The 20,555-nt window shown below is 39.0% G+C and overlaps 1 protein-coding gene across 1 annotated transcript in view; it reads left to right on the top strand.

The window, feature by feature from the left end:
- LOC122798796 (piggyBac transposable element-derived protein 5-like) overlaps positions 1-20,555 on the top strand; it is a 123,501-nt gene that overhangs the window by 6,272 nt on the left and 96,674 nt on the right. The window contains exon 2 of the mRNA XM_044067907.1: positions 14,407-14,533. Coding sequence (XP_043923842.1) covers positions 14,407-14,533 — 127 coding nt within the window. The remainder of the gene's footprint in view (positions 1-14,406; positions 14,534-20,555) is intronic.

Here is a 20,555-nt window from a genome sequence, read left to right as displayed (position 1 = left end):
CTTAATTCCTCCTTCATTAATTTATGCAATACCCTTTCAAAAATATTCTAATTATGTAAGTCAAATTGATCTAAAATTATCCACAGAGTTGTTAGTTCCACCTTTATGCATTAGAACAAAAATAGCAGTCCTCCACGTATAAGAGACTTATCCTGACTGCATAGTTATCTCAACAAGCCAATGAATGCATAGGACTAGAATTTATAGATGGTTGATAATATAAATGGAATTTATTATCAAGCACTGCAGCTGATGTGGGATTTATTGATTTTAACACTTTTTCATCCACGGTATGTGAAATGGTAGGGCATATGCCTTGACACTCATATACACTGGTATTGTTATGCACTGAACAGTTAGACTGAACAGAAAACTTCCAAAAATATTATTGTTAGTTGTTTTGAATCACTATTTAAGTCATTCTTTTTTTTGTTCAAGTAATTTTATTCAATTTTTTCAAACCAATAATTAATAAACTTTACAGATTAAGTAAGAGTAAATTGAATGAACTATTTACAAAATGTACAATGACCTCAAATCAAATAATGACAAAAGGAACACAATTGTAGATACACAGACATATATTACACATTATTAAAAAAAAAAGAAAGAAAAAAAAGTGACTTTTTGCTTCTTCTCCTCTTATGAAGGTAAAGTTATGTCTGTTTTAAGTCTCTCAATAAGGGAAAGAACTTTCTCCCAAGGATTATTAATTCATTTCCTAGGAAAGATTCTCATTTCCTTGACTTTGATTTCCAACAGTGCTACATCTTTCAATAGAATTAGAAAATCAACAAATGTTGAGATGATAGAGGACTTCCATTTCCTTGTGATACACTTTTTTGTCATTCTATTATTTTTTAAATATTATTATAATATTATTATATTTTATTAATTATTTAAGTCATTCTTAATAGCACTAATACAGTTTTCTTGAGGCCTCATTTAACCTATCAAGTGCTTAAATAGCTTGTGTTGTTTATTATTCAGGGTTTGATTAGCAGTTATTAACTCAATATTATTTCTTAATGTTCCTCCTAAGTGACTGATACTTGGTTCTAATTTCCTGGTACCTGTTTTGATTACATCAACCATAAATTTTTCTTCCTTCTGCTTAGTCTGTCCATCAGAGCAGTCTGCCATACACTTTTCTAGTGGTAACATTAGGAGCATACATATCTATGTTTAGATAAAACCATCTATAAAATAAATCCCATCAATCTTAAATTGATGCTTTGTAATTTCAAGCCAATCCCAACTGGCCAGTTCCTTACAAATTGTTCTGTATACTTTGTTGTTCCTTAGTTGAGTCTGACTGTTCATAACCTTTATGACTACAGCATACCTTGTCTGTTAACGACTCATGGTTAGTGACTATATCACTGTTGCAGTAGCCTAAGATAAATATGTCTTACTCCCTGTGATTGGCCAGATTTCTAAGCTAAAGGATGCCTTCCATGTGCTACAGCTGTCACCAGCTTAAGCAAAGCTGCATATATATTTATATTCTGAAGAGCACTCCTTCAGCAGACTGAGTGGAATTGTCAGTCTACTAGCAATCCTTCAAAGCTGGACAGATAGGTCCACTGTTGAAAAAAACCTTCCACTAATTTTACTTTTCTAAGGAAAACTTGTGTTTTTTTTACTGAAATATATGCTTTAGATAAGGAACATATTTTTGGGGCTGTCGTATTTCTAAGAGGGTATATGAGTAAATGCTTATGAAGAACATTTTTTAGGAAAGCTTCTATGCTTTTGACAGGATTGTTTCTCAAGTTTTGTGTGTTTGTGTATTGGAGCAGGATATTGTATTTGTGGGGAACAGTCAGTGATTTTCTTACTTCAGAGGTACTTGTTCTCTGCTGTACACTTTACCAACTTGTCCATGCTATGCTATCCACTTTTGAGAACTCTTGGCTTACCAATGGAGCAGTCCCTGGTCTCTCTGATTTTACCTTCCTCTGCCCAGAAGAAACAAAAATTTGTCAGGGAGTCTTTGGATATCAGGCTTGGTCTTGTTATGCCTCAACCACTGGTGGGGAATTCTGCTCTGACTGTTTGTTGATTCTCAGACCACTTATTCCCTCCAAGTCCTTTTGGTGTAGCATATGCAGCCAACAAAGACTGTGGGAGAGCCATGTCCTCTGTGGCTATAGGGATGCCTTGATGAACAAGGGAAAATCACTCATGTCAGTCTCAGCGGAAGGGTAGGTGAAGGTACTTCACTTAGCCGGAATAAGAAACCTGCTTCTGGGGCTAGTATGACTGCTGAGAATCTCTCCTTTTCCATGGAGTCGGCCAGGAAAGGGGATCACAGTGAGAGAACCTTCCAGTCTCATGTTATTAATTCTATACGCAAAAAAGGATTTCTGTTTTTTTCTGGGATTTGCTAAGGAACTTGTTGATGCTTTTTCCTTGCCTTCTGTTTCCTCAGTCAGGAAAAGAGTTCCCTGTCTTTGTGACATGTATTCTTGGTGAGAAGAGCAGGCATTGCAGGAGAAGGTTGTACCTCAGTAATTTATTTCAAACTCTGAACATTCTGCTTCTGAGGAAAGTTTGGCTTCAGATTTCCCTGCTGAAGATTTATTCTTTTAAGAAACCTTTTAAGAAGAAATTTTTTTTTTAGTGGGAGCAGAATGAAATTCCTATAGCACAGCAGATGTATTATAATTTGTTACAGTTGGAAATGTCAAAGTTTTTGGCCATTCCTCTTCTGTTGTTTGCTTTTTGTTTTTTTTTTTCAAAGCTTCTAGCTTACCTGATAGTCAACCTCCTGCTCCTATGAAATGTGTTATATAGGGTAATTCAGACTCATAATCATTTGTTTTCAAATCCTAAACCAGACTTGGCTTTGATTTCTTTATCTGAAATGGCTTCTACAAAGCACCTTACAGCTACTAACCCCATACCCCCCCCGAAAAGGATGAGAAAGCAATGTATAAACTGGGGAAGAAATGCATTATTTATTTATTTATTTATTTATTTATTTATTATTATTTATTTGATGTTTGTTTACCGGGAAGGTCTGTCTGGGTGGGTGTTCATTTTCAGCAGAGGCCTGGGGGAAAACTCCAGAGACAATTAGCATGTTACATTAGCTTATATTAGCGTATTACAGAGTAACAATATATAATAATGGATAGCACATCGTTTTTACATATATTAGATGAAACATACTTGGACATTAATTACAGACATTAAGTATTACTAAGGAGACTATATACATGAGGCAAGTGGTTGTTATAATTATGCATGTAATATTCTTGTTGTTGTTGTGTCTTTCGGCTTTTCCTGGTTAGGGGTCGCCACAGCAGAACTCCAGTCCGCTAATGATTGGCAGTAGATTTTTACGTGCTGGCTTGCTGGGCCTAATGCACAACCTGCAACTAAGGAATGCCCATTCACCCATTCTTGTACAAATGTCCATTTTGTAATGTTTCACTGTATGTATCTATGTAAATATGTCTGGAGCTTTTCTCCTCAGGCCAACACTGAAAATGGACCTACATCCCAGTTAACTGTGCTACTACAACAATAAACTGTCACAGCAAGAAAACTAGTAGCGTAGAAACACAGTCCAATATGATGAAACATAGACACCACCAACTTCCGCACCATTGCTATATGATCATCCAACTCTAAGATTCTGGAAAATGTATTCATCCTCAACTTCTTCACCATCTAACTCACAACCACATTCCCTCCCCCACCCAACACGGACTTAGGCCAGGACATTGTACCACCACTGCCCTCATATCCTTCATGGACACTGTCAGCCGAGCCCGTGATGCTGGTAAAATCGTATCTTCACTATTTCTTGATCTTTCTAAAGTTTTCGATACTACATCTCACTTTCTCCTTCTAGCAAAACTCTCTAACATACGTACCTCACGTCAAAGTCTAAACTGATTTACTAATTACCTCACCAAAAGGCAGCACTCAACTAAATGGCAGAACTCTTACTCCCCTTTCCTAAACACCACCACTGGTGTTCCTCAAGGCTCCATTTTAGGGCCACTTCTGTTTAGCATATTTATCAATAACTCCCACACCACACTCTATCAAGGCTCAGTCATCCAGTATGCAGATGACCCAGCTATCATCTGCACTGCAAACAACTCTTCAGAACTACACCAATTCACCCAAAACACCCTCACCTCCACCGAAATTTGGATGTCTAATAATTATCTTGCTCTGAACCCCGACAAAACCAAACTAGTAATCTTTGCCCCCAAAAAGTCCACACCCCTACAAAAAGAGAACTTCACCATTTAATCCCGAAATGGTACCATCATCGACATTATGCCTAGCACAAAACTCCTAGGTGTCATCATAGATGAAAACCGCATATTCGACCTGCACATCCAGTCCACTGTCAAAAAGACCCATCAAAAGCTTGGCACTCTCTTCTGATACAAACATCTACTCAATGCATCAGCCAGACTTTCCCTTGCCTCTTCTTTTCTATTACCCTCTCTTTTATATGGTGCCCCCCTCCTCACCAACATTCAGTCCTCTCTAAGATCCAAACTAGACTCATGATACAACAAAATTGCTAAGTGTGTAACTAATCCCTCCTACTCATCCCACCACTGCTTATCATTGCGCAACCTAAAATGGCTTGAACTCCCCAACTATCTCACCTTTATCCAACTAACTACAGCTCACAAACACATTCATAATCCATCCATGTGCCCTGCTCTATCTTCTATACTTACTTTATACCATCCTAATGGACCACTTCAATCCAACAACCAACTGCTTGTAAATGTAGAAAATCCCAAACTTTTGGCTGGTCAGATGCTTTACTCCTTTACCATCGCAAAACGTTGGTACTCTCTACCCCCAACACTTAGATCCACCCGCTCAGTAACCCTCTTCAAGACAGTTCTGAAACAACACCTCTCCTCATCTTGGCTGTGCACTTGTGCTAACACCGCATCTCGTATAACCTAACTTCAGCCATCACAACTACTCTCACCCCCCACTCTAGTACTCTGGCATCCTCATTCCACATCCACCTATCTTTTTACTTACTCCACCTCTCCATCCTGTCCACTTCCCTCTTCTACTAACCCTCATTGTCCTACCATTGATCCCTCTGTCTACTTCCTTCTCTTCCTAACCCTTATAGACCTACCATTTAACCAGGCGAGACATTCAGGTACTCCCGCAGCCTACCTTAATATCATACCACCACTTATATCTGCAACAATATCCACCGACCTTGCTGATTCCTGCAACAGGACTCCTGTAGCCTATTACTTATCTATTACACCTCTTAAACATGTGAAAAGTTTAAATACCTAGTTTCTAATTAATTCCTATATCTGCCTTGCACCCACTGCATGAAGTGTCCTATATAAATTCTGCTAGCTGAAAACTACTTATATGGAATGTTCTCATGTATGTACTCTGTAGTGCTGGTATAATATCTGTGATTTGAGAATGATCACTTATGTACTGTTTTTATTTCACCAATTGCATAAGCTGCCAGTAATGTGTACTAAATGGCTTTATTGATGTAAATTCTGTATTGTATGTGAAATGTCTTATATGTAGAGCTTTTCTCCCCGAGAGTCCACTGAAAAGGGGCACTTCTGGCCTAGCTGGACCATCCCAGTAAAAAATGCAAATAAATAACTAAATAAATAAATTCACCAGTCCCCACTGCATCTAGCAACAGAACGGTCAGTTAAGTATAAAAACAATCAACCATGACCAATCAATTCTCCATAATAATTCAAACTAACCAAACATATTGTCACATCAGTTGAACATTAAAAATCACCTAAAGAGATCTCTAGCCTTCAGAGTGGGTTTTTATAGAAACCCTACCATTCCAGCCAGGATACTTATCTACCTGTAATGTAATGATCCAATACAATTCCCGTCTCTCTGTAAAATTTCTAATATCACCCTTGCATTGATTTATGATTACATTCACTACTACTCTAAAACTGGACAAGTGTTCTTGTCCAAAAACTACATAATATTTGGCAAGGGCACTTCTGAAACTTCCCATGTAAATGCAGTACATATGTTCTCTCATACGCTCCATTAGCAAGGGATTTGTCTTTCCAATATAAAAACAAGGACAAACCTTGCAATTAGCCAGATATGTCATGTTTCTAGTGTTACAATTGACAAATACATTGAATTTAAAATGAATTGCTGTTACTGGATGGACAAAAGAAGACATGTTAAATTACGGGCAGAAATTGCAATTATTGCAATGCTGCAGATGCTGTCAGACACTGGCACATATAACAGCATTAGTGGTAGTTATGTTGTAACCCTCATTGAGAGGGTTCATACTACTTTGGAGGATTGTTTGCAGAGTCACTTGATTACTTTAGAGCTATATAAATATCTAAAAGTAGAATACCGTCTGATACTAGCTCTCAGTTATCCGGAACTCAAGCAACCAGCACTCTCAAGCAACCAGCCAAAAAAAAAAAAAAATATATATATATATATATATATATATATATATATAGAGAGAGAGTACAATTTTCACGTGTTGCACTTTGTTTTCTCCTCACAGAAACATACCTTATGTTTTTGACTTTTAGAGTTTTATAAAGGGAGATAGGAATAAATTCCCTCTCTCCAACCTGAGAACAAGTCAAACCAAACAAACAGTGTAGGGTACCGCATTAGTCAGGTCTATTTTTAATAGTAACTCATTGTCACTGTAACCACCCCACCTGAATCCAGTCCTCACTTTGTCTGACTCTCCTCTCCTTTATTCCTCTCTCCTTCCTAACCCCAATTTCTGCCCTTTACTCTTTGTTTTCTTTCTCCAACTAACCTGCTTCTTCAACCCAACAGTCACCTGGCTGTCTTCATATTACTTCTCTCAGTTCTTGACTTCTGCTGTATTACCTTCACTAATAGCTACACCTCCAATTGACCACAATTAGTGGCCAGTATATTGTGTTCCACTATCTACTAATTTACAAGTTTGTGCCACCATCATGTTTATCTGTTTAACTATAATGTACAGTACATAAGTCTCTCTTGCCTTCTTTATTGTTAAGCCATTTATTGCTAATCTTACTGCGTTATACATTTACTGTAACATGCATTTTTATGTATATTTGTACTGTGGAGCTTTTCTTCCCGGGCCTCCGCTAAAAAAGGGTTTTGACCCAGTCGGACTATCCCAGTCATCAAATGTCAAATAAGTATGATTCAGATCGGTATGATTCTGTTTGATAGTTAAATAATTGTTATCTATTGTAACGTACTTACTTTATGGTTACCTATTATATTCTCGAAAGCTGACATTGTCGAATCCAACATTGTTGACACGAGAATAGCGAAAGTGCAGAATGTTGAAGGGGTAAATGGAAATCTTCGTAAGGGGAGATTTCCATTTACTTCAAGGTAGTGCGGTCTCGGAGTTGGTATATTTAAGTAGCACGGGGTGTGGGGGGTGCAGGGGGGCTTACCCCCCCCACCTACACCCTTTATATTTTCTTTTTTTTTTTATTTATTTTTTCTGAAAACTCAAAATTTTAATGGTTCGATCATTAAAGGTCGACCTGTAGTGATTTGAACCATTAAACTTTTGATGTTCTAATATAGACCCCTTAGTATACATATCTTATAGTACAGGGTTGGGAGAGGAGAAGAATGGCAAGAGATAGAAACTTATCTGTTTATTAGTAAAGTGTGGGGTATGGACAGAGAGGAAGCAAAAGGGAGAAAGAAAAGCTAGGGGACTATACCATGATAATAATAGTGAAAGGTATAGGTAAAAAATTATCAGTTGTATAAAATATTTTAGCAAGACTGAGAGTAATGCTGTTACAGTTACAAATTAAGGAGCTTTTTGAAGAAAGAAAAGTTAGGGGACTGTATAGTGATAATAGTAGTAGTGCAAGAGGCAACAAATTCTTAATTGTATAAAGTGTAATAGCAAGACGGAGGGTAATGCTGTTACATTTTCAAATTAAGCAGCTATTTGATTAACCTGTTTAGAACATGAGCAGAATTGTTTATATTTTTAGATAGTTTTTAAGAGAGACAAAGACAGTACTTTGACATTTAGGATGTTAAAACTGTTATGCTTATAAGATGAAGTTTTTACTTTTGTCTTTTGATAATTTGATTTTTATTTATTTTACATATGCTTACCAGGAAAGTCCGACTGGTCACAGGTCCATTTACAGCAGAGGCCCAGGGAAAAAAGCTCCCAAGAAAAAGAACAAGACAATTTAAACTATCACATATGAACAAGACAGTAAATACAAATACACTTTAAGTATATTAAAAACAATAAGCAACAGAGAAATTATTGAACAAAATCCATTGACCATCTTCAACATAGGATAATATAGTTAAATATTTGCATGGAGGAAAAGAAAACTTATTTACATCAAAACATCACAAGAAAAAATGACAGCAAATAATAGCAATGCCTTTTGGACAGTGCCTCAGAGTGAGCTGAGGTTTGGCAATAGGTTAGATGTCTGTGTCTTATTTGTTAATCAGGTGAGATGCAAGAGCATAACCAGGTATTTATCAGAGGTGTTTTGACTGAGATTTTAAACTGGGTGATAATGGGGATATAGATGTAATTGACTGGGGCAGGTTGTTCCAGGCCTTAGCTATAGTATGAGAGAATAGGGCTTTCCCTGCAGTGTTTCTGACTCTAGCAAAACAGAGGAGAGATTTTCATTAGAGTGTAGATGGTGGTTTGCTATGTAGGGAGTAATACGGTGACCTAGTGCAGGGGTTTTATCAGGATACTTTAGAATATTGTAAGCTATGACAAGCTGTTGATAAAGAAGTAATTGTGGAAGTTCAAGCCACTTTAGGGTCCTTAGAGCCTGGCAGTGGTGGCTTCTGAAAGAGAAGTTGTTAGCAAACTTAGCAGTTTTATTCTAACATGACTCCAGTCTGGTTAAATCATTTTTTCTAGTATGGGTAAGAATTGGTGTGGCATACAGCAGAGTGGATAATAGGTGGGCTTGTGCTAGGGTGATCCGTGCATTATCAGAGAGATACTTTTTATGTCTATATAAAGTTCCCAGTTTTTTTATGGACCTTTTTAATGGTTTGTGAGATACGAACATCACAGTGTAAGTTATTGTTGATTTCAACACCGAGGAGTTTAGCGTGTGCAGAAGGAGAAATTACAGTACCATTTTTAGAAGTGATGGTAAAAGAGAGAGGGGTAGATTTGGCTTTTGTGGGGGGGGGGTATAGGAGCAGTTTTGTCTTATTGGGGTTTAGGATAAGATGAATATCATGCTTAGGTTCACAGGTTCATAGGTAGATACTAGGCTATCTGCCCTAGGGCATTTATAAGCCTAGCCAGAGTGTATTTGGCTTCTGCCTCCCTATTAGATTAGCCTACTGTGTCTCTGTAAAGTAGGTCACAGAAGGTACCCTTTTAAGATTAGTTTACTGTGCCTCTGTCTAGCAGGGACACAGAAGAGATCCCAGGGGTGAATTTGCGATTTCCCATCCATGCGTCCAGATTTCGCTTGAAGAGGGTCAGCGAGGGGCTATGTCTAACATGAATTGGGATTCTATTCCAGAGTGAGGGGAGCCTCTGGGAAATGAATCTGTCCCAACAGCATGTCCTATTTATTTTTGTGCTGAGGTTTAAGTCCCTGGAGCGTGTAGCTCTAAGGGACTTGGAATTTTTGAGGTGGAGCATGTCCATTAATTCTGGGTTTGACATGGCTTTGTATGTCAGGCATAGATCGCCTCTGAATAGGCGGTAAGCAACTGAGTAGAGCTGGAGTTTCTTTAGTCGATACATCTGTTTGTAGCCCATGATCCTCTTGGTGAGGTACTTTTGGGGTCTCTCCAGTTGCTGCAGGTGTCGGGTAAGGTACATCCCAAAAGGGGCATTGTATTCAATTATGGGCCTGATGAGTGACGAGTAGAGGGGCACAATGACCTCTCTTGATCTAGATGTGAACCCTTTCGTGACAAGGTGGGCTATATAGAAGGTCTTTCTAACCACTTTGGCAACGTGATTATCAAAGGAGAGATTACTATCTACGTTGGTCCCCAGATCTCTAATTACTTCTTCCATACTTAATGGATTACCACCTATGTGGTAATTTGTGGGCACCTTGTTTTTCCCAAAGGGGATGACTATGCACTTTTTAGCATTTAGCTTGAGGCCGTGGCTCTGGCACCAAGCATCCGTTTCTGTGAGACCCTTTTGGAGGATGTTTGTGTCAGCTGGAGATTCGATTATGGCCCCCAGTTTGCAGTCATCTGCGAACTTTGTCAGCCATAATCCCCCTGTGTTAGCCTGAACTTCAGAAAAGTATATACCGAACAAGAGAGGTCCCAGAACTGAGCCCTGTGGGACACCACTTGTAACTGGTTTGGATTCGGACATGGCACCTGCGATTCTGACCATGTGGGTTCTATCCCTGAGCCAGTTTGCAACTCATCTTGTGATATAGGGGTTGATATTTAAGCTGGTAAGCTTATTTATGATGCCTGAGTGGGGTATTGTGTCAAAGGCTTTTGTGAGGTCCAGGTAGGCTGTGTGGACTACCTTGCCCTCATCTATGGCTTTGATAACTGTTTCAAAGAAATTAACTAGGTTTAAGAGGCAAGATCTGCCCTTAAAGCCGAATTGGGTAGGGTCCAGTGTCTGGAGGCTCCCAATGTCTTTGTTTATGAGTTCCATGATAATATGCTCCATAGCTTTACAGACCAGACTAGTCAGGCTTATGGGGCGATAGTTCCCGGGGTCCGTTGTGGCACCACCTTTGTGGAGTGGTACCACTGTAGCTGTACGCAATTCACTAAGGTCCAATCTAGGATAAATTGTTTGTGGGGGGTTTTGTTTACACTAGTGGGTTTTTGTATGAGTTGCTCAAACCCAAAGAGGTTAATATGCTCTGTGGGGTTGTCAGAGTTACAGGCTAAGCAGTCAGCATTTAGATCCTCAAGCAGGATAGTTTCTTCTAGAAGTTTCTCTCTAACCAGTTATAGAATTTCTTCAATAATGGCAGCGTTGTTTCCTGGGGGAATATAACAGCAGGAAATATTAATTTTCTTTTTGTTTTTTAGATTAAGGACTGCACATAAGGTTTCTGCATTTTGAAATTTAGGAAGAGGAGGTTGCAGTGGCAGGATGTTAAGTGTTTTTTTTTTTTAAGAGTATTGTGACACCACCTCCCTTTTAGCCTACCCTATCAAGTCTTAGTATACCCTGGGGGGATAATTTCCTTGTTTTCCGTAAATGGTTTTAGCCAGGTTTCAGTGATGATGATTATGTCCGGAGAGTAGTGGGTTATAAATGCATGTAGTTCAGGTAGTTTATTGTATATACTCCTGATATTGATGTTAATAATTAGTAGGTCAGTTGGGTGTTTAGCTGGGTGCTTAGCTGAGAGGATACTACTGTACAGTCCTGGGTTATGGTGTATGTCTCCTGGGATAAGTAGCCTTTTTTACAATAAACAAAAATGTTTAAATGTATTTGCTATTTCCAGGTGGGATTTAAATAATATCTTATTCCTGTATTCTACATGATAACATGTAGAAATCAACAGTCAACTTTCCTTCTGCTAACGTAAACAGTTCCTTGGATGCCTTTGTTAGATCTGCTTCTCAAGGTACTAAACACATTTTGTAGTGTGCATATGATGTTACTTATTCCTGGTCAACAGCTGCCTCTTTTGGTTCAGTATTGAGAAGCCTTGTTTGGCTTCATTCACAGTCTCTTACAGAAGATTTAAAATTGAAATTTAAAATTTTCCCTTGGGTAAGTAATTTTCGTTTGTCTCTTTAGCCGAGGTGGTAAAGAATGGTGCTGAAAGGGGAACTTTAATACAAGGAGTGACTCAGATTAATAAACCCTCCTTTTTTCAAAGGAAATAAACATTTTTCCTCTGCCTCATCTCCCTTTTTCAATAAGCCATTTAAGCAGCAAGATGCCGGCAAACAGGATTTTAAAAAGCAGTGACAGGGCTGCTCCAAAATGAAAGGAAAAGTCTCGAAAATCAGGGTCAGTCCTCGCAATCAGCATGACTATTGGCCTCCTCAGGCCTCTCCCCTATCCATCCTGGGAACTTCTCCATCTCTCTGAGACTTCATCTTCCCTTGTGGCATCAGATTGTTACAATAAGATGGGTTCTGAAGGTACTGCGGCAGGTATGGAAATCCCTCCTTTTCCAGGGGATTCTTCCTTGCAAAGTAAGTCAATTCTCTCTGTCTCGCTCTTTCCTCCCATTCTACACCAGATGCTAACCCAGGAAGTTATACAACTTGTACTTGTCTAGCTCTTTGACAAAAGCTTTTATTCAAGGATTTTTTTTTTGGTACCAAAAAGGGAAGGCTTCTGGAGACATGTACTGGACCTTTCCTTTCTAAATCTTTCTGTTAAGATTCCAAAGTTCAGAATGTTATCCCTTTAGTTCCCTCTCTACAATCGACCCCTCTAACCTTTATGGAAAATCCAGATTTAAAGAACACTTGTCACATTCCCATTGGTGAGCAGTTCAGTCATATTTTAAGGTTTGTTGTGCCTGGTTTAAATTATCAGTTCTCTGTCCTACCCTTTGGAATTTCTATAGCACCAGAGGTATTCAGTGTCTTGCTCCAGTCATTGCTTACTTTAGGCTTCAAGACATTCCCAACTTTCATGTTTGAACAGTTGTATTATTTTTACAGACTGTCTTTCCAGTTATCAAGAGTCTTTACAAACTGTCCAGAACTTTCTACTTGGTATGGGTTTTCAAGTCTTGTAATCCCTTCCAACAGTATTGAATTCCTGTGATGTCTGTTAAGTTATGCTCTAGGAAGATCCTTTCTTTCTACATACAAAGTTTTGTTTTGTGAAGGGTACATCATACCTGCTCAACTTAGTCAACTTCTTTGAGTCAGTCACCAGAGCTGTGGATGACAGCAAGGTGGTTCATACAACCTAACTTGAGCTGGCCAAGGCCTTTGATACCATTCCCCACTCAGGAATCATAGAAAAACCCACTAAGCTAGGCATCAGCCCCTATATCACTAGGTGGGTTGCAAACTGGCTTACAGGTAGAACCCACAGTGTTAAAGTAGCTGACTCCAAGTCAGACTGCGACTAGTCACAAGTAGAATCCCACAGGGTTCGGTCCTGGGTCCTCTCCTGTTTGGCATCTACTTCTGAAGTCCAGGCCAGCACGAAGGGACTCTGGCTGACAAAGTTTGAAGACGATTGCAAGTTGGGATCTATTATTAACTCCCCGAGTGATGTTGACATCCTACAGAAAGGCCTCACTGAGACCAACGACTGGTGTCATGGCCTTAAGCTTAATATCAAAAAATGTGTCATCATCCCCTTTGGGAAAAAACAGATTCCCATGAATTACCACATCGATGGTAGTCCACTGAACACAGAAGACATTATAAGAAAGCTGTGAACACAGGTTGACAGCAACCTCTCTTTTGACCACCACATTGCCACTGTGGTCAGAATGTCCTTCTATGTGGCACATCTCATTACTAAGGTTTTTGCATCCAGGAAGAAAGAGGTCATTGTTTCACTCTACTCTTCCCTCATTAGGCCAATCATTGAGTACAGTGCCCCATTTGGCATGTACCTCACTAAACACCTGCAACAACTGGAGAGGCCGCAAAAGTACTTCACAAATAGGATCCTAGGCCTTAAACATTTGTCCTATATGGACAGACTAAAAAATCTCCAACTATTCTCTGTCTCATATCGCCTACTTAGAGGCGATCTCTGCTTGACTTACAAAGCCATGTCTGACTCAGCTCTGTTAGAAATGCTACATCTAAAGAAATCCCAATCCCTCCACACTACACACTCCAGAGACCTCAACTTCATTACCACAATCAACAGAACATGCTCGAGGGACAGGTTCAAAATCCAGAGACTGCCCATGCTATGGAATAGACTTCCCATACATGTCAAGCAGAAAACCTCACTGGCCATCTTCAAGAGAAATCTTGATGAGTGGATGGGAAATAGAAAAGTCACCCTAATTTGAACTTTTTGCAGTCCATGTAATTTTCTCCTAACGCTATAGTTCAGAAATATTGGTATGTTGTTACTGGGGGAAATGTACCTTTAATTATACATACCATTGTTTTCAATGTGAAATCTTATCCAGATTTACTCTACATTTCCATTAAAGATACAAGAATTGTTTAGTTTCATTGCTACAATCACCATCTGCAGAGATCTTTGACCCCCTGAAAATACTGGTCATAAGCCCATTCCTAAAATATTTGAGTTTTAACAAAATTACTGGTAGAAAGGAAAAACTGAAGAGGTTATTAACTTTGGTAAATTGGCAACTATTGTACTTGAAGCACATTTTAACATAGCTAATTACATCACATTCTTGTTGAAATGTTTTAAATGCATGCATATGTACAGTGCAAGCAAATTATGTGTGCTTCCAGGTGCCAGAAAGCTTTGAAGATGTCGCTATTGAGTTTTCAACAGAGGAGTGGAAGATGCTGACCAAACAACAGAAAGAGCTGTACAAGGAAGTGATGGTACAGAACTATGAGAACATGATTTCACTAGGTAAGGGGATTTAACTTTATTTTTATTCAGGTTTCTTTGCAGTGTAATGTTGTCATAAATGATGAATAATATGAACAGATGACAGTATAGTGATAAAATCTGAACACTTTCCAGGGGGTTCTTTTAGTCACATGATACTACAGTGTGTCAGTTTGTACCACTACACAGGCTAAACACAATTCTCCTTTGAGGTGCATCCTTATCTGAAAGGTTCACTTACCTGTAAGCATGGTGCTTTTACATGAGCTGAAATCTGTATCTGCACAAATCCAGCAGCTCCACAAAAAACAGAACTAAGGGCTTAAATCTCCACCAACATATAAATAAAACTAATAGGGACAGATGTTTATTCCATCTCTAGATTAAGTTAAATAGCACTATACCCTTGTATCCTTCAAATTTAACTTTGATGATTGGATGGGTATCCTCAAATTCTTTCCTGAAAAAACTTACTTTGCCTTTCTAAAGACTGGGTTACAGTCTGGGGTGGGTATTGGCAAGACTCAAATGGTCTTTGAGCTCCCTTGCCTTGTAATTCCTGTGATCATATGATGATGTGAAATTGTAATCTGATTTGTTTATCTGTTTCACATTTAATAACCAGATAAGTACACTGGTCTTGCTGACCCTTTTCAAGCACAACCTGGGCCATGAACAAGTACAGCATTTGAGTGCAATGCAGAAACAATAGTGGACCCATGTCTACAGTAAATAAGGAAACAGTTTACATATGAATGGACTGAAAAAAATACTGTACATTAAAATGAAAAAAAAAATAGTGAGTATAATTTTAGGTTGGCCTCAGGCATATTTACATGTAGATGTCCCCATAAGATAATATTGAGATACATGATTCCTAATGTGGAATTCAAAAAAAGAAGGTGGGGGATGGAGGGGAAGAAACAGTTTAATAGGTAGGCAGGAAAGTGGTTAAAAAGTTAACTTTTAAGCCTGATTGAAGTATGGAAAAAAGATGGGACATGGAATGTTTACCAGCAACTGATCCATAGCTAGAAGAATTGGTTTCTAAAACATTTCTTTCTTTCTGAAGGTTAAAGATTTGTGTGTGTTTTGGGTCTATATCAGAATCGCAAATGTTCACAATGTCGAATCTGACATTGTCGACCAGCGAAACCGCAAAACATCGAAGAGGTAAATGGAAATCTCCGTAAAGGGAGATTTCGGTTTACTTCAATATAGTGTGGTTTCAGAGTTAGAATATTTAAGTAGCGGGGGTGAACTTCGAGCATCTAATATAGACTCGTGTGTGTTATATCAGTCTTGCTCACTTTCAACAGACTGTTTTTAATTTTTTGTCTTAGTTTATTCATAACTGCCTTGAAGTCCATCAATGGGATTTCCATGCATTTGTCACATGTTCAGTCTGTCAGTAATATGGAAAAAAAGTCACACACTGACCATGGGTCACAGATATTTAGCTGATTGTGTAGCACTTATTAGGGTATGAAGTGGCAACATGCAGGGTGTGGCTAATACTGTGACACAGTGAGGTCACACAAGGGTCAAAATGTCATGTTATGCAAGGCAAGATAATGAGTGCATAGTGACATGGAAATGAGGAGCTCCATGCAACTTGGATATATGATGTGAGCAAATGATGGCACCCAAAATGGTAGTCTGATTCAGAAAAATGTAAAACAGAGGTATAATGTGTGCAAATGATGGCACCTAAAATGGTAGTCCGATTCAGAAAAATGTAAAACAGAGGTATGAGGTGTGCAAATGATGGCACCCAAAATGGTAGTCCGATTCAGAAAAATGTAAAACAGAGGTATGATGTGTGCAAATGATGGCACCCAAAATGGTGGTCCGATTCAGGAAAAATGTAAAACAGAGGTATGATGTGTGCAAATGATGGCACCCAAAATGGTAGCCCGATTCAGAAAAATGTAAAACAGAGGTATGATGTGTGCAAATGATGGCACCCAAAATGGTGGTCCGATTCAGAAAAATGTAAAACAGAGGTATGATGTGTGCAAACGATGGCACCCAAAATGGTAGTCCGATTCAGAAAAATGTAAAACAGAGGCTTTCCACTGTGGTATACATCTGTGTTTTCACATCCAGGATCTTGGAGTACATGATGGTAATTTACCTGGATTAACAGCAACAATAGCTGAGTAGCAAGTCATAAAGGCAGCTGTAGGAGCCAGTAATGTTACACTTTGTGGGTGTCCATGCCAGTGCAGGAGGTACTGACAGTGCCTGATATAACCACCAGTCCACTGAGCAGCAGATTGGAGATGGTTTCCTTACGTTCAAGGAGACTGTAAGGGACCTTGTTGAACTGTGGTGCCCAGAAGTGGAAGGGAATGTAACTTTAATTGTCTTAGCCCACAGGGACCTTTCCGTGACCCACTGGGGGCACATTAAGAATACAACAAGCATACGGAACCAGATAGAGCATGCGTCTTTGCAGCCAAAAAAAAAAAAAAATGCACAAAGCTAGGACAAAGCTCACATAGCATCCAGTGGATCGGGTCAGAAACACATTGTGCCTCAAAACCATAAAAGCACTGGAGAGTGAAGAAAACAAGTTTAATAGCAACTTTAGTCAGACTTACAAAACATGTATTGGTCTAGGGCTTTTCTCCTTAATAACGAATAGGACTTCATCAGAACAACTGAGTAGTACCAACAACAGCTTTTAAATTGCAGTCAATCATGTGATCCTAACAATGTAATGAGATATCATCACATGCCTCTAACATTAAGTACTAAAACAGCAACATCTTGTAAAACCTGAGAACCGTATAAATGAAAAAAACAGTGCAGCAATTACATTTCTGCAATCTCACTGAATAAATTTGATAAAACAAATCATTATAAAAAAATCAGAACATGGAGTAATGTAACATTATGGTCATCAAGAAAGGAAAACTGTTTACAACAGTAAATGCCTAGTTGTGTGTAGCATTCTCCAAATAAGGACATTTGATATAATTAATGTTAATGCCATGCAAAGATTCACTAAAAATGTAAAACATAGTAGGGAAGCAAAATATTAATTAATGTTGGAAATGAAAGTTAATAAGTGAAACAATTCATATTAATGTTGGAAATGAAAGTTAATAAGTGAAACAATTCATGTAATGAGAAATGCCTCAGCTATCATTACAAGCATCTGCCTGACATATCCTGAGGCAGTGCCATAATGTTACTTTGCAGCATATAGTTGAGCACTTCTGATTTTCCAGGATTGCAAGGAGACAGCCAGCACCATGTGGGCATTTTGTGACATTCCCTTGTTTCCTTGAGATCCTGGAAGTTGTCTGTTGTACCAGATGGCCGTCAAGACCCCCTCCTACTCCAGAGGGACTGTTGCACATCAACAGGAAGGGCTTTCACTCCCTTAATTACCAGATGTTCTGTAGTGCCCAGGGCATTGTTTATAATGTGTCAAAGTGCCACAAAGAAAGGTGCCATGATTTACACTTCTGCCCTATTACAGCAGTTCCTTTGATGGAATTTTCCATAAAATCATGCAGCTGGTCGGTGCACACACTTGTTATATAGGTCTGTATGTACAGATAGGTGGTATGTAGGTAGGGTGCAGGCCACATAAAATGTATTGTTTTATTTATTTAACCTTTGTTGACTGGGTTAGTCCAATTAGGCTAGTGTCCCCTTTTCAGGACAGGCCCAAGGTGATATTTATATTACTAGGAAAATTTGGCCAGGGCATTAGGGAACTTGCCATGCTCTTCTCAATAGGTGCCAGGGGATCTTTTACATACACATGAGCTATGACTCAACCATTCAGGCTAAATGGATATCAAGATTCAGTTCTTGAGCTTCTCTTGAGGTGAGTTTCTTGACATCTTAAACACACGACAACTGGGTTATGATCGAAGAGACAGTGTGCTAATCCATTGGCTGGATTACTTTGCTATGTGTACTGGCTGACACTTGGATAAGAATTAGCACCATCTAATAGTGCACAGTATTAGATATGGTCATAAGTTCATAAGTTCATACTAAGAAATCACTCCAGTAGCCAGTTAAGAGCCTAGCCAATGCAAGTCCCTTTATTTGTTCCCTCTATAAGTAAGAGCCAAAGGGTGAACTTGCAGATCCCCATCCAATTGGAAGAGTGAAAGGGCTTTTAGTCACTCAGGGTAACAAGGTGGACGTGCCTGGGATTTTTTTTTTTTGGGAATTTTTTTTTTTTCAAGTTCGGCAGTATGATTGGATGGTTCACTGCCGAAGAGGACATTATTTTCTGTTATGGGTCTGATTAAGGTGGAGTAGAGAGGGACAATAATCTCCTTGGATTTGGAGAACATATCCCTAGCAGTTTATTTTGTTTATTCACATTTGTTAACCAGGTTAAGCATGCTGCTCCATTTTCAGGCAAATAAAACCTATGCCATTTGGCAAAGTACACAGTCTTTGCTTATACAATGTGTGTATGAGTGTGCATGAGAGTGTGGTGTGAGTGTGTGTGTGTGTGTGTGTGTGTGTGTGTGTGTGTGTGTGTGTGTGTATATATATATATATATATATATATATGTATGTATGTATATATATATGTATATATATATATATATATATATATATGTGTGTATATATATATATATATATATATATATATATATATATATATATATATATATATATATATATATATATATATATATATATATAAATATAGGTAGGTTCTAGGCTATCCACTCATCAAGCTTTTTCTTGAAGAGTGCTAATGAAGTGCTTTGTTTGATATAGATAGGTAGCTTGTTCCAAAGTATAGGAATTCTCTAGGACAGGAATCTATCCCTCCAGCATGTCCTGTTTATTGTGGTGACAAGGTTTAGGTCCCTATAGTGTGTAGCTCAGAGGGATTGGGATTTCTTTAGGTGTAGCATGTCCAACAGCTCTGGGTTTAACATAGCTTTATATGTTAGGCAGAGGTCTCCTCAGAGTAGGCGATATGCTACAGAGTAAAGCTGGAGTTTTTTGAGACAGTCAGTATAGGGCATCTGTTTTAGGCCAGTAATCCTCTTTGTGACGTACGTCTGTGGCCTTTCCAGCTGCTGCAGATGTCTTGTGAGGTACATTCCAAAAGGGGCATTGTACTCTATAATGAGTCTAATGAGTGTCGAGTAGAGGGGAACAATGACCTCTTTTTTTCCAGGATGAGAACCCATTTGTGATGAGGTGTGCCACATAGAAGGATTTCCTGACTACTGTGGTGATGTGATTATCAAAGGAGAGACTACTGTCCACCTGGGTCCCAAGGTCTCTTATCACACATTCTGCATTTAGTAGACTGCCGTTTATGTGGTAGTTCATGGGTACAGAGTTTTTACCAAAGGGGATGACAATGCACTATTTGGCATTAAGCTTGAGGCCATGCCTCTGACACCAGGCATCTCTCTCAGTGAGGCCCTTCTGTAGGATGTCCACTTCATTTGGGGACTTGACTATGGCTCCTAGTTTGCAGTCATCTGCGAACTTCATTAGCCAGAGGCCTTCTGTGTTAGCCTGTACTTTAGAGAAGTAGATACCAAACAGAAGCGGTCCCAGGACTGAACCCTGTGGTACTCCACTTGTCACTGGTTTGAAGTTAGATTTGGAGTCTGCAACGTTTACAGTGTGGGTTCTGTCAGTGAGCCATTTGGCAACCCATCTTGTGATGTAGGGATTTATACCTAGTTTAGTGAGTTTAGCTATAATTCCAGAATTGGGGGATGGTGTTGAAAGCCTTGGCAAGGTCAAGATAGGCTGTGTGAACTACCTTACCTTTGTCTACAGTTTTGGTGACTGCCTCAAAGAAGTCGATCAGGTTCAGAAGGCATGATCTGGCTTTCAGAAACCAGAGCTGGGTGGGGTCCAGAGTTTGGAGGTTACCAATGTCTTTATGAGTTCCATGATGATACGTTCCATGGTCTTGCAGACCAGACTCATCAGGTTAATAGGGCGATAGTTCCCAGGATCAGTGGTGGTTCCCCCTTTGTGAAGTGGGATAACTGTTGCTGTGCACCATTAAGTGGGCACAAAG

This window comes from Protopterus annectens, chromosome 3.part1 (assembly GCF_019279795.1).
Source record: "Protopterus annectens isolate FY-2018-M chromosome 3.part1, PAN1.0, whole genome shotgun sequence".
In the NCBI taxonomy this organism is placed as follows: Eukaryota; Metazoa; Chordata; order Ceratodontiformes; family Protopteridae; genus Protopterus; species Protopterus annectens.
The sequence above is the reverse complement of the archived record's forward strand: the minus strand, read 5'-3'. Positions and strand labels throughout refer to the sequence as shown.